Source organism: Emys orbicularis, chromosome 19 (genome assembly GCF_028017835.1).
Source record: "Emys orbicularis isolate rEmyOrb1 chromosome 19, rEmyOrb1.hap1, whole genome shotgun sequence".
Classification (NCBI taxonomy): domain Eukaryota; kingdom Metazoa; phylum Chordata; order Testudines; family Emydidae; genus Emys; species Emys orbicularis.
The window spans coordinates 3,748,263-3,762,735 of NC_088701.1; the positions used below are offsets into that span (position 1 = coordinate 3,748,263).

Here is a 14,473-nt window from a genome sequence, read left to right on the forward strand (position 1 = left end):
TTGCATGAAGGGAACACAGAGGCTAACCCGCCCTCACGCCCCCTACAGCTGCCCCATGGAGGAGCGAACACCTGGGAACCTTCCCTGACCCCCAGCACTGCTCAGAGGGATCTACAGCCCCACAGCGGCTGAGCAATTCCTCTCCCTCCCTACAGCAGGTCCAGGCTGGCAGGGGAAGCTCCTAGCAACAGACTGGCCTGGCCCTGGTGGGACCCCCAACTCGGAGGGAAATGGAAGCTCCTTGTCCATGGCTTCTTGGCCTGAGCAGGCTTGCAAGTGTAGCAGGGCGGCCTTGGGCCTTAGGCGCTGGGCCAGGATGCCTGGGTCCAATTCCCAACTTTGCCACAGACTTGCTGGGCCTCAGTTTCCCCATCTGTGCAATGGGGCTAATGATCCCTGCTGTGTCTCCTTTGATTGTGAGCTCTTTGGAGCTGTGTGCAGCACCTGGCACGGGGGCCCTGATCTCAGCAGGGAGCAGGGACTGGCACAACAGGGTCCTGATCTCAGCTGGGGCTTCTAAAATAAAAATACTAATTAGCAAGAGGCTAGTTTGGATCTAGGAGTGCATGGGAAAAGGGAAGTGTGAGAGCCAATAAACCCCACCCCGAGAGGGAAAAACCCCAGTCAGGAGAGCAGAAAATGCCCCAGTGAAGCAGCTGTAACATCTCAAATGTCAAGAATATACCCAGGATCGTGGGATCATTTCGGGAGGTAGATTCCGATCAATAACTCCGCAGGATACGGGATGGAAACGGAGGACTGGGGAGATGAGCGATCGCTATGAAATAACCAGGGACTAGCCAAGAGGCTTGCAAGGCAGCATGGTGAAATCTGTTGCAGCTGGGGCCGGGAATGGGTCACGCACGGGGGCTGAAGCGGTCCAGCACCCCTGGAAAATAGAGACCTCTCGTTCCGGCAGCCGGGAAGGTTTTGAACATTGATGGAGTCGTTGAGGCAATTGGGCCCTAAGGCGAGCCAGTTACTGGGGTGCTGCGCCCCGTTCTGGGGTGCGCGCTTCCAAAAAGGCCACTGAGATGGCTTCACACAGGGGCTATGAGAACGCGTCGCCCCCTTCATGAGACTCAAGAAGCGGAGCCAAGCGAAGGTTAAGCGGTGACTCAATCCCGGCTCCAGGTAGCTGCCTGGGGAGGAGATTTCGGATCCTCGCGGGCTCTGGGATCCAGCAGAAAAGGGTCCGGCGAGATCCAGCGGCTGGGAGCCAGAGCGAGACACGTTCAGATGACAAATAAGGGGCCCGTTTTGAAGAGGGCGGGGAATGAAACATCCGAGAACTGACCCAGGGCAGTGGTGGAGTCTCACAACTTGGAGATCAGTGGAACTTTCTAAAAGACGCTCCAACTCGGAGCTGGGTCCAGGAACCGGTGGACGCAATTCTCCGGCCCGGGATCCACAGGGCGGGGCAGGCGTGGAGGCGAGAGGGGCTGGAACGGCCACAGTAGGAACCCCCAGGACCCTCCTTCCCAGCCTGGAGCCGGCTTCCCCCCATCCCCACCTCTCACCGCCTCCCCTCACTCCCCCTCCTATCCTCCCAGCCCTGTATGTGCAGGGTGTCCGTTCCCCCCCCCCTCCCCCCAGGGAGGTCAGATTAGATCTGATGGACCCGTCTTGTGTTCAACTCTGTTCATTCACTGCAGAAGGGCATCCCCGTCCGTCAAGGTGGACGGTACCAGCTGCCATAGGAGAAGGTGCAAGAAACCTAGCAGTCAGTGCTGGCCCCATTGTCCCAGGATGGCACTAGGGGGCGCTGTGCTGCAGGGAGCAGGGCAGGGGCTCAGCAGGGGGCGCTCTCCCCTGGCAGCCAGTGCTGACCCAGTGCAGGGCTAGGGGGCGCTGGGCTGCAGGGAGCAGGGTGGGGGCTCAGCAGGGGGCGCTCTCCCCTGGCAGGCAGGGCTGGCCCCATTGCCCCAGGGTGACACTAGGGGGCGCTGTGCTGCAGGGAGCAGGGCGGGGGCTCAGCAGCGGGCGCTGTTCCCTGGCAGTCAGTGCTGGCCCCATTGCCCCAGGGTGGCACTAGGGGGCGCTGGGCTGCAGGGAGAGGGTGGGGGCTCAGCAGGGGGCGCTGTCCCCTCCCGGTCAGTGCTGGCCCCTAGTGGCTGCCAGGAGAGCCCGCAGGGCTGGGACAGGCATCGGCTGCAGGGGCTTTCACACCCTCCTTTCTCCCAGCGCGGCTGCAACCCTCACCTCTGAATCCTTTGGTCAGGAAACGGCAGCTGCCGAGAGCCACAAACTCTCCACACCCAGTTCATGGCGTTGGACGCGCCTTCCGTACGGGGGTGGGGCGGGGGGGGAGGGGTTTCTTCACACAGAGCAAACTGCCCGGCCAGGACGCGTGGGTTCTCTCCCTGGCTCTGGCAGGGATGTGGGGTCTGGTGATTCGAGCAGGAAGGCCTGGGAACTAGGACTCCTGGGTTCCCAGCTCCCTGAGAGGAATGGGGTCTAGTGGTTAGAGCAGGGGGGGCTGGGAGCCAGGACCCCGGGTTCACCCCCAGGGCTGTGAGAGAAGAGGAGGGGATTCCACCTCCACTGGGCATCACACAGGGAGGCCATGAACGGTGCCCACCAGGGACAGGGGATCCAGTGTCTGGCCAGGCAACCATCCCCTGGGTTGGGCCCCCGAGTTCCTCCGATCTGGCCTTAAGGAGCGTGGCACCACGGAAGGCCCCCAGGCCCAGTCACTCCCAAACAGCTGTTTAATTCTGTCTCATCCATAGGCCAGGCCCCGGCAGACCCCAGGCACTCTCTGCTCTTAGCCTGCGGGAAAGAGAGGAGGGCAAATGAGCAACTGTCCCTCAGCTGCAGAGACCCAGGGGAGGGGGCAGCAGCCTTTGGAAGGGGGTGGCCGGACGCCTGGGTTCTCAGCCTTCCCCCACAGTGGGAGAGGGGTTGCAGAGATCGGGATTGGGTGGCCGGACGCCTGTGTTCTCAGCCATGGTCCGCTGCCCAGGGCCTCATCCCACGGGGGGCTTCAGGCACAAGTCCCCGTGCAGGCGCGTTTCCGTGAGGGGTTTGGCCCGGTTGGCCCAGCAGAGCCCAGGACCGGCAGCAGGGAGGGCGGGGAAGAGGGGGTCTTACCGGCACGGCCCCCCCTAGGGGCAGGGGCCCTCGCAGGAGCTGTGGTCTGAGCTGCTCTCCTCCTGGCACAGGCGCAGGGCTGGCTCCGCGGCAGGGGCCGGCGGGTTGGCCGAGCTGGACACGCGGTGCCGACGGCTCCGACGGCCTGGCGGGGCAAGAGGGGCGGGGGGTGCTCAGTCCGGGGGGGGCACTCGGGCGGGGGGCTCTGCCCAAGGGAGCTTCGACACAGAGGGGCCGGATCCCCAGCTGCTGAGAACTGACCCTCCTCGACTCCAGTGGAGCCATGCGGATTTACCCCAGTCCCACACATACACCCCCTGAAGCTCCCTACTGACATCCCCAGTCCCCCACATCTCACACCCAGCCCCCTGCCCCTCCCCCATTTCACCCGTCCCCTCACACCCAGCCCCTTCCACTTCCCTGCCCCCAATCCCACACCCAGCCCCCCGACCCTCACCTCACACCCAGCCCGGTTCCCAGCCCGCTCACCTGTGACTCTCACCGGCGCCTGGCCGTTGCCCCGAAGGCTGCAGTGGGCCATGGAGTTCCGCAGGGTGTTGACGGCCGACCTGTACGGGGAGACCCCGTTAACACATCCTCCCACTAGGCCGGGGGGTGCTGAGGTGATGGTGCAAACAGACTGCAAGGGCTGGGATACCCCAGTTACGCAGGGACCCCTGAGCCAAGACCAGCCTGGGCTTCTCTTCAGCGCCTTCTAGTGACTGATGTGTGAAAGAACATAACAACCTACTACTGCTGCCTGCTCACAGAGCTGCTCCTTTAGCTCTGGCCTATAGCCCTGCAGGGCCCAGGGTTCAAATCTGGACGCAGGCAGGGTGGTGCCACGTTCACCTCAGCACTGGGCAAAGGGAGGCGATGCAGAGAGCGCTAGGGGGCGCTGTGCTGCAGGGAGCGGGGCAGGGGCTCAGTAGGGGGCGCTCTGCCTTGGCAGTCACTGCTGCCCCCTAGTGGCTGCAATGAGAGCCCAGAGAGGTGTGGGGTGGGGGCACAGGACAGATGGGGGGCTCCAGTACAGATCAGCATGGAGAGGGGCTGGGGGACGGCAGCCCCTTCCCCAGCAGCAAGCTCCGGCCTGGCCACCCTTACCATATATCATTCAGCTCCTCTTTGACCGGCCTGCCATCTCTGCCTCTGCCCACGGACTCTGGGGCCCCCTCTGCGCCCGGCCCTTTGCCCTTCAGCTGCAACAGGATCTGGGGAGAGAGGGGGGCTGTTCTAGCAAACACTGGGGCACAGAGATCTGCTATGCGGCTTGGGGGGGCTCAGCAGGGGGCGCTCTCCCCTCACAGTCAGTGCTGACCCCAATGCCCCAGTGTGGCGCTAGGGGGCGCTGTCCTGCAGGAAGCAGGGTGGGGGGGCTCAGTAGGCAGCGCTCTCCTCTGGCAGCCAGTGCTAGCCCCAGTGCGGCACTAGGGGGTGCTGTCCTGCAGGGAGTGCGGCAGGGGCTCGATAGGGGGCGCTCTCTCGTAGCAGCAGTGTGTGCCTGGGTGACGTACGATGCAAAGTGCCTGCTTTGTGAATGGACTGCAAAGGGGGAGGAGCATCGTGTAGCCCCACCCCCTTTCCTCTTCCTCCCCGCCCCCATGTCTCACCTTCCTGCATTTCACTTGATTCTCCTGCATTTTCTTTATGCTGACGAGGTTCTTGGTTATATCGTCCTCCTGATCTTCTGTGGAAGAGAAAAACCAGAGCCCCCAGTTCAGGGTTCCCCGTACCCCACCCAGACCCTCCCAGAACGGGCTTCACAGCTAACCAGATGCTCCTAGTGGCACATGTGGCCCTGCCGCCTGGAATCGCTGGAGCCCAGCGCTGCTCCAGCCCCTCGACTTGCAGTGGGGCCCTCAGCAGAGCGCTCGGCGCCTCTGGGCCTCAGTTTTCCCACCTGGAAAACGGGGCTGATGACGCAGACCTGCCTCCCAGCAGGGCTACAAGGCAGAGAGGACAGGTGACCCCGGGGTTAAGGCATTGGGCCTGGGAGGCAGAGATCTGGGTTTGGTTCCTTGAGAGAGTGTGGTGTAATAGTTAGGATGGGGGAGGAGGGGTTGGACGAGGAGCCAGGACTCCTGGGTTCCATCCCCAGCTCTGTCACAGGCTCATGGCCTGAACTTTGTGCCAGGCCCTTCCGTGCCTCGGTTTCCCCTCCGGACAAGCTGACCCAGCTGGGAGGTCCAGGGCTGGAGAGTGCTCTGGAGGGCGGATTGTGCCATGCACCCACCCGGGGGATTTTTACCCATAGCACACCTGAGGGCTGGGGGCAAAGAAAGGGATATTCTGCTGGGTACCTACTCAATTTCTGATGGATCCTCCTCATCTCACCTTGCACTGACTCCAGCTCCTCCCAGAGGAATTTCTTGCTACAGGAAGAGGAAAGTTGTCTGAAAGCCACAGGCTCCCGGCACCATTGCCCCAGGTAGGGCTGGGGAAATCCGCAGAGCGGGGGGCTCCCACCACCACAGGGGCTTGGAGAAGCTGCATGGTCTGGGTACCCCCTTGGGTGATATCCTGGGCCCAGGGCAGTCAATCTGGGGGGAGGAGCTACTGAGGAGGGAGGAGCTACTTGGGGGAGGAGCTATTGAAGAGGGAGGGGCTACCATTGAAAATGTTCTTGGGGGAGATTTTTAAAGGCCACACAGGAATTAGGCGCCCCGTGAGGCCAAGATTTCACCCCTTTCTGCTCTGAAACCACCACCACCGGTTGCGGCTGGAAGCTCCGTGACGCTCAATGTGGTAACATCACAGGGGGCAGGCAGGGTCCAGCGACTTGGGACCCAGCCTGAAACTCTGGATGCCTGGGTTCTATTCCCAGCCCTGCAGCTGGGACCCCTCCGTGCCTCAGTTTCCCCTCCCAGCTTTTATCTAGTTAGTTTTGGGGCAAAGACTGTCACTCACCAGGTGTCTGTGCCATGCCTGGCCCCACAGGGACCATGCACGGGCGGGCGATGGGTGCATGGGGCTGCTGGGAGAGGGGCAGGTGCTGGCGGTTCAGGCCCTGGACTAGGACTCAGAAGATCCACGTTCAACTCCCAGCTCTGCCACTGACTCCCTGTGTGACCTTGGGCGAGTCACTGCCCCGCCCTGTGCCTCAGTTTCCCCATCTCTCCAATGGGGATAATGAGCTTTCCTTTGTCTGTCTAGAGGGTACACTCTTCAGTGCGGGGCCTGTCTCTTGCTCTATGACTGCACAGGGCCCCGATCCAGTCGGGGGAGGGGTATTGGGATCCCGGGGGCAGCAGATCTGGGAGCCCCCCCTTGCTGTGGAATCAGCCCCCCCATGCCCGGTCTAACCTCTCCAGGATGTCCAAGGACAGGTTCTCCAGCGAGTCCCCCCGCTGGATCATGCGGTGGTCGGAGCGTTCCAGCAGAGACTCCTGCAGCCCTTCCACCTCCTTGGCCATGGCAGCCCAGACCTCCAAGATCTTCCCGTCCACCAGCCGCTCGAACATCTCCCCCTGGGTTGGGCCGCAGGCTCGGCTCAACTCCTCTGTGGAGAGCAGAGGGGGGCGCTTTACACCCACTCAAACATTACCATGTGGATTTGAGGGGAGGACCTACGGATGGGGGAGGAGCTATAGAGGAAGGAGGGGCTCTTGATGAGGGAGGGGCTATTTGGGGGAGGAGCTACAGAGAAGGGAGGAGCTAGAGGGGCTATTTGGGGAGGAGCTACTGAAAACGTACTAGGCGGAGGTTTTAAAGGGGAATTAGGAGCCCAGCGGCCCTTGGTGCCTTTGACAATCCCAGCCCTTCTGGGAAATGATGCAGGCTGGGCCGGTGGTTGAGGCCCCAGGCTGGGACTCAGGAGTTCCAGGTTCAACTCCCAGCTCTGCCACTGACTCCCTGTGTGACCTTGGGTGAGTTACTGTCCCTCCCCGTGCCTCGGTTTCCCCATTTCTACAATGGAGATAACGCTCTTTCCTTTCTCTCTCTCTATGGTGAAATATTCAGTGCAGGCCCTGTTGCTTGCTCTATGACTGGGCAGGGCCCCGTTCTCGGTCGGGGGCAGGGAACTGTGCAGCGCCTGGCGCCACGGAGGCCCCGATCTCGGTCCGGGGGGTGTCTATGCAGCGCCCAGCACAATGGAGACGCCATCATCCAATGACTGGAGATAATCCCCTGCTCTGCAGAGCCCTCTGCTGGGAGAGCTGGCTCGGACGGGGACTGAGCAGTGTCTCACCTTCCAGCTGCTGAATCTTTCGCTGCTGCAGGCTGCTCTCCTGCTCCAGCAGGGAGACCGAGTGGCTCAGGGCTTCGAAGGCCTGTCACAGAGACACGCAACAGAGGGGGTTCATGGACCGAGCCCTGACACCCAGCCCTGCTGCCTCTGGTTATTTCCCAGGGCCTCTGAGTGTAGATGGAAAGGGAGCTGGGCTGGAGAGGCAGTGGGGTTTAGCGCATGGGGCACCCGGCTGGGCGACAGGACACCACGGTTCTAGTCCTAGCTCTGGACTGAACTTGCTGGGTGGCCTTCGGCAAATCGCTTTGCTGCTATGTGCCTCAGTTTCCCTTTCCACCTTTTGTGTGTTTACATTGTAAGCTGGAGCAGGGACTGGCTCGCATTAGGTGTCTGGGCAGCACCCGGCCCAATGGGGCCCTGATCCTGGTCGAGGTCTGTGCAGCCCAGTGGGGAACCCTAGGCACTACCATAATGCACATAACAAATCCCCTCTCCCTGCTGTGGTTACCTTTGCCTGGGCATGGAGTTGGCTTTTGATGATCTGCAGCTCGTTTTTCAGGATCTTCTGGGAATCTGGGAGCATCGCCTGGATCATCCCTGCCACAGAGCAAAGGCGGCTGGGGGTGAGTGGGGAGCATGGGGATGGAGCCCGAGGAAGGACTTAAAAACATGCCGAGCCTGCTTCTCTGTGCCACCCTGGCTCTGCACTGGCCTAGGGGGCAGATTGGGGTACACTGCGCTGTGGTTGTTCTCTGCTCCCCAGGGGCCCATGGACGGGGCCAAGCATGAGTTAGAGCAGCCCCAAGGCTGCTCTCCCTAACACTGGTGTCTTGACCAGGTCCCCCCTCAATCCCACACCGTGCCCTCCTCCCCACCCGGCTTGGGACACTGCCCCTCAGCCTGACCCCAGGCGGGGCCAACCCAAAGCCAGCTCATCTGCCCCCTAATGGGGTCCACCCTGGCTCCTCCTACCACCCCTCAATCAGGGCCAGGGAGCCAGGCCCCCTCTCCAGAAGGCATCCCACCCCACTGCCTGCTGAGGAGGGGGTGTGTCTTGGCTGGCCACGCCCACTCGCTGCCCTCCAGGTCCCCACAAAGGATCAACCAGGTCTGGCCCCCGCCCCACCACAGAGATGGGATCGCCTCTCACCATTTGTCTCGAAGGCCTCCGTCTCCAGCTGGCTCTACAGGGAGGGGATCAGAGGGGGCCGTCAACCTGTACCCACAGCACCGCTCTCCCCGTTAGCCCCTGAGAGCTTGGGGGGGGCAGGGATGATTGTCTAGGGGTCTGAGTGATGGACTCAGCCCATGGGGAGGAGGCTGGGAGTGGCTCAGGTATGTATGGGGTGAATTCTGTGTCCTTTGGGGGGGGACGGGGACAGGGACCCCATTCTCATTGACGCTCAAGCTTTTTAGCTGGCTCTGAGATTTTATTTTATTTTAATTTACAAAAAATAAAGAGATCTAGTTTATCCCCCTGCTCTGGGGCACTAGACCCCACAAAGGGGGTGGGAAGAGGCCCCCTGGACTATCCCTCTTGGCAAGGGGCCTCCCGGCTGGTGTGAAAGCAGAGTAAGGGGGGCGGGATCGGGGGCAGGCCCAGAGCTTGGCCATTTCCCTGCTCCCTGGGCAGGGCACGAATTAGAGCAGCCTCGAGGCGGCTCTCGATGTCACTGGAGACAGGAAGAAGAGCAGCGCAAAGAGGGTTAGAGCCATCACCCTCTGTCTGAGCCCCAAACTAGGGAGTGGGGTGATGGGCAGCCAGGCAGACTCAGAGCCCTGGCACGATGGGGCAAGGACCAGGTTTCGCTTTCCGTCCCAAGCAGCGCGGAGTCACTTACCAGCCCTGCATTGCTGCAGGCCCTGGATAAGTAGCAGCTGGGTGCATTACCCCTATTCTTGTCCTCCTTGGAGACTGTGATCAGAGTGGTCTCCTGGAAACAAAGGGGAAGAATTCAGCTACCCACATACCCCCGTCTGCCCCTCCCCCGGAAAAGGGGAGGGGTATCTGCTCGGTTTGGCAATGGAAAGGGGATGCTGCTCGGCAACCTGCCTTCTTGCAGTGACCTCTGCCTTGCAAAATCAACACACCATTATACAACCTGCCAAGGGCCTAGACTGGAATAGCAGGGGGGGTACCGGCAGAGCTGGTGGGCGGGATACCAGGGTCGATGGGTCCTGGTCTGACCTGGGGCTAGGAGATGGGATACTAGGGTCGATGGGCGCTCAGGGGGTGGGATATTGGAGTTGATGCTCCCCCAGTGGGCAGGATACCAGGGTCGATGGGCCCCCAGGGGGTGGGATATTGGAGTTGATGCTCCCCCAGTGGGCAGGATACCAGGGTCGATGGGCCCCCAGGGGGTGGGATATTGGGGTTGATGCGCCCCAGTGGGCGGGATACCAGGGTCGATGGGGCCCCCAGGGGGTGGGATATTGGGGTTGATGCTCCCCCAGTGGGCAGGATACCAGGGTCGATGGGCCCCCAGGGGGTGGGATATTGGGGTTGATGCGCCTCCAGTGGGCAGGATACCAGGGTCGATGGGCCCCTGCTCTGCTCCAGTGCAGCGATCCCTGTTCCCCCCGGATCTGGGCAGGGGTGGGTCTGAGCCCCGGGTCTGTGCGAGGGCCAGCGGTGCCCGCCTGGGGCCGGGGTGATGAGCTGGGTCAGGGCTCAGCCCAGCTGCCCTGGTACCTTGGTGGTCAGGACCTGCCCCTTGAGCGCATCCATCGCCCCCGGGTCTCTGCCCCGCTGCCAGTGGCCCACGTGGACCCCAAAGCGCGGGGCGGGGTTTGACCCACCCAGGCCGCCACACCCCCCATGTAACAAAAACAATCACAAAGGCCAAGGGGCGTGGCTTTCTAGCCCCACCCCCTGCATGATCTCATTCCCCCCCTCAGTCCCTATTGGCCTGGAGCTCCCCTTGCGAGGTGATTGGGCAGGAGCCAGGAAGGGGGTGGAGCCTTGAGGGCAAGGGGGCGGGATCAGAGCGACACTACAGCTGAGCCCGGGCCGGAGCAGCCCGCGGGCGTGGGAGGTAGGGACCGGACCCCCAGCCCCGATCTGTGCACGGGGCGGGAAAGGCAGGAGTGGGGCAAGGAGCACGTGTGGGGCCGGGGGAGCAGCCACGCAGAGGGGGGCTCCCATAGGTCCCTGGCTTGCCGGGTTGGCTCTCGTGGGGCCCTGAGGCTGGGCAGGGACTTTGCCCCCCTCTCGCCCCCCCGGCGATCATGTGTAAGGCTGGGAACCTCCCGGTGCCCGACCCCACGCTCCCGGGCGCTGCTCCCAGCCCTGGCCGGAGGGGGGAGGGGGGCAGGACTCCTGGGTTCCCTGCCCAGCTCTGTGGATGGCTCGCCAAGTGACCTTAGCCCTGGAATCAGTGGCAGAAGCAGGAAGAGAACCCAGGCGTCCTGAGGCCCCCACGATGGGTCTCCATAGATCTGTCTGTCGTGCTACGCCCCCCCCCCCCCCCGGCGATTCTAGGGGGCAGGGCGGGGCAGCGTTTCTCTATCTGGGCCATTGGCTGTGGGAGCCATGATCCCACACCAGGCTTCTGCCCATCCCCCTACAGCCCTCCCTGCCCCCCCCCCCCGCCCTTATCTCCACTTGCCAGCCCCGGTGCTCTCCTGTACTAGCGCTGAGTGAGCCCGGCCTCCCTGCTGGTCTAGCCCCTGGCTGCTCGGCCATCTTCACCCCCTCTCGGGTCGGTTTTGTAAGTCGTTTTATTGCTCCGTGCCTCAGTTTCCCCACCTTTAAATTGGGTGTGATGACCTTGCTGGGAGGGGAGTGTGGTCTAGCAGCTAGTGCCCGGGACTGGGACGACCTGGGTTCCGTTCTCCCAGCAGACCAGTGGCAGAGCTGGGAACTTCCCTGCTCTGTGCCTCGGTTTCCCCATGTGGGATATGGGGATAATGGTGACGTGCTTTGAGAGCTCTGGCTGGGAAGAGCTCAGGATTGTTTTATTATTTGTCTATTTAGACTGAGCTCTTAGGGGCAGGGATCAGCTCTTGATCTCAGCCAGGATCAGCCTCAGGGGCCTGCCCAGGATACCTCACCTATGCCTGGTCTCATTACTCCGCAGTGACCCAGAGAGCGCTGGGAGCGGCCGTCCCTGCCCCCCAGAGCTCATTGTGGGGTCTCCCCCACCTCTCTGCCTCCAGGTCTGTAAACGCAGCAGAGATGCCGATGGAAGGGGAGCCCAGCAGTCTGGCCAAAGTCGCTCAGCTCTTCATCCTGTCTCTGGCCTGGGGGATGCAGATATGGGTCACCTTCATCTCAGGTGGGACGTGCTGCCTGGGTCTCTGGGAAGGGACCCCCTGGCTCTCAGAGCTGGGAATAGAACCCAGGAGTCTGACACCCAGCCCCTCCCCTCCCGTAACCATTAGACCGTACTCCCTTCTTAGAACCAGGAGTCCTGGCTCCCTGCTCTAACCACTAGACCCCACTCCCCTCCCAGAGCCGGGGTAGAACCCAGGCGTCCTGGCTCCCAGCCCCATGGCCCTAATGCTCTCTGCATGCCTTGATTTCCTCCTCTCTCCTTGGCTTAGGGTTTGTGCTGATCCGGAGCGTGAGCCGACACACCTTCGGTCTGGTCCAGAGCAAGCTTTTCCCCTTCTACTTCTACACCCTGGTGGCCTGCGCCGTCCTCAACCTCTCCATCTTCGCCTGCTACCACCCCCGAGAGCTGCTGAGCACTGGGGAGACCCTGCAGGTACCATTGAGGGGCCAGGCACAGCCCCGGCCCCTCGCGAGCCGGCCGGCCCCTCGCGAGCCGGCCACCCCCGGGCGGGGGGGTTGCACCCCTTCACGTCCGCTCCCTGCCATCGGTGACTTCCAGGGTTAGCTGAGAATGGGAAAGCGGTTAAAGTGCAGGACGCCTGGGTTCTGGGAGGGGAGTGGGGTCTAGTGGTTAGAGCAGTGGGGGGCTTGGTGTCAGGACGCCTGGGTTCTATTCCTGATGTTATTGGCTTTGCCTGTTACTTTGGGGTACGCTCATTTATTAGGGTCACTCTTCTGGGGTGGGGGGGGTTCTGTAATTCTATCAATGTGTCACTTGTGTTTTCATATGGAGCTCTACTTCTCCCTGCTGCAAGTCACCTCCCAAGGGAGCTACCTTGGTTATACCTAGAGAGAGAGAGCTGGGGTCTCACCACTCCATGACGCTTGAATCGATCGGGGGTCCCAGGTGGTACTTGAGGGTCCGCAGTGCTGGAGACAGGCAGAGCCCCCAGCACAGTCAGTCAGGAGAAGATGAAATCCCAGTGGAACTGATGCAGAGTTTGGATCAAGGCATCAGAACACTTACGTGAGCGTGGGTAGGGGGTTTTGTAGGGAAACAACCATGGTTCAAGGGAGACACTAGATGTGTGTGAACAAGGAAGAATACCAAAGTCGCTTTGTTCAGGCTAGACATGGGAGCTGCTCATTCCTGGCTATGGGTGATGTTCCTTGGAGGGAGCTCACAATGCAATTAAGGAGTTTCACTAGTTTGGATACCAATCAAGGATTCATGACTAGAATTGGTCTGATCACTGCTGAGCTGGGGGGGTGCAGGCGTGGGTCCATTAACATCTGGAGCAGAGATCCCCCATGATGCAGTGGTTCCCTGCTTCTCTGGTCCCAGAGTTCCCTGCGGTTCTTGCCCTGGAATCTCTGTTCTCCGTTCTGTATGCTCATGGAGGTGCCTCCTTGCCCCATCTTCGATGCAAATGAGGCTCGGGGACTTTCCTTAATCCTGTCCCCCTTATCCCAGGGGTTTAGGGGTGTCTCCCACGGCCTTGTCAATGCTCTTTGTAAGTCTTTCTTCTGATGGGTTTTGGCTCAAGCAGAGGTGGGGTGGGAGGGGAAGGTCTTTTGTGTGTCAGACAGGCTGGGTACTGCGCCCTGGTTCCCCAAGAACACAGAGCTGCTAGGTAACACTGGCTCTGGGAGTGGAGTGGGGGTCTAGTGGTTAGAGCAGGGGGGAGCTGGGTGTCAGGACGCCTGGGTTCTATCTCCAGCTTCGTCCGTTCAGTCTGCCAGACCCCATTCTCCTCCCAGAGCTGGGGACAGAACCCAGGTGTCCTGCCGCCCAGTGTCCCATGCCACCATCCCAACAATCTGTCTCTTCCCTCCCCCAGGGTGCTCTCTACTTCGTCTGCCTCCTCCTGGCCAGTGTTAATGCCCTGGGCTTGTCCCCGGCCACTACGGCGGCCATGTTCCGGTTGCAGGCCATCGAGCGGGAGCACGGCCTGGGCGGGGAGGTGGGGCTGGCAGCCCGGCGTGAGACGTACCAGCAGCTGCGGGAGAGGGACCCCAAGTACCAGGCCGCGCGGCAGACGTTCTTCAGACGCCACGGGTTGTCGTCCCTCTGCAACCTCGTCTGCCTCGCCTGCAACGGAGTCAACCTGCTGTGCATGGCGCTCCACCTCAGCAGCCTGTAGGAGGGGGTGGCGGCATTGTCCTCGGGGGGGGCCCACCCACTAGGTGGGACTTGATTGAGCGAGGGGCTTGGAAGTCCATGCCCCCACCGGGGTCTGATTGGTGTCTCTTTCTAAGCCTGTATCCCACGTCTGGCACCAGCTGGAAGTTTATGTGTTGGGCTGGGTGGGGCGGGGGGGGGTGGGACGGGATGCAACCAACTTGGTGACTCAGCAGTGCTTTTCCCTGGGTTCTATCCCCTGCTCTGGGAGGGGAGTGGGGTCTAGTGGGTTAGAGCAGTGGGGGGGCTGGGAGCCAGGACTCCTGGGTTCTATCCCCAGCTGTGGGAGGGGAGTGGGGTCTAGTGGGTTAGAGCAGTGGGGGGGTGGGGGCGGGAGCCAGGACTCCTGGGTTCTATCCCCAGCTGTGGGAGGGGAGTGGGGTCTAGTGGGTTAGAGCAGTGGGGGGGGAGGCCGGAGCCAGGACTCCTGGGTTCTATACCCAGCTGGGGGAGGGGAGTGGGGTCTAGTGCCCCAGAGCAGGGGGATAAACTAGATCTCTTTATTTTTTGTAAATTAAAATAAAATCTCAGAGCCAGCTAAAAAGCTGCCTCTGCTAACATGTGCCATCGAACCAGCTGGGGACTGAAATTTGCCCTGTGCTGAGGTCCCCAGGCCTCATTCACACCAGGCTCTTTCAAAGGGCACTGTGGGAGACGGATGCCCACTCTCTCTGAGAGCTCATTGTTCTTAGCTCTATGGCGGCGGCAGCAGCAGCTGTGTTGGGACCCC

The 14,473-nt window shown here is 61.6% G+C and overlaps 2 protein-coding genes across 3 annotated transcripts; one reads left to right on the forward strand and one right to left on the reverse strand.

Moving 5' to 3' along the window:
- Positions 1-3,107: 3,107 nt before the first annotated feature.
- CCDC159 (coiled-coil domain containing 159) lies at positions 3,108-10,013 on the reverse strand. Its single transcript, XM_065419625.1, has 11 exons — positions 9,978-10,013; positions 9,127-9,219; positions 8,436-8,469; positions 7,794-7,882; positions 7,286-7,367; positions 6,400-6,595; positions 5,401-5,468; positions 4,707-4,783; positions 4,201-4,307; positions 3,583-3,662; positions 3,108-3,238 (listed from the first exon to the last, which is right to left on the reverse strand). The coding sequence occupies exons 1-11, from the start codon at positions 10,011-10,013 to the stop codon at positions 3,108-3,110; spliced, it is 993 nt and encodes a 330-aa protein (XP_065275697.1).
- A 250-nt stretch (positions 10,014-10,263) lies between these two features.
- On the forward strand, positions 10,264-13,705 carry TMEM205 (transmembrane protein 205). Of its 2 annotated transcripts, none has more exons than XM_065419622.1 (4): positions 10,264-10,320; positions 11,444-11,562; positions 11,831-11,994; positions 13,403-13,705. In XM_065419622.1, exons 2-4 carry the CDS (start codon positions 11,463-11,465, stop codon positions 13,703-13,705), a joined length of 567 nt encoding a protein of 188 aa, XP_065275694.1. In that variant the 5' UTR covers positions 10,264-10,320; positions 11,444-11,462. The 2 variants fall into 2 exon arrangements, with proteins under 2 accessions (XP_065275694.1, XP_065275695.1); XM_065419623.1 differs by lacking the exon at positions 10,264-10,320 and adding an exon at positions 10,918-10,995.
- Positions 13,706-14,473: the final 768 nt, after the last annotated feature.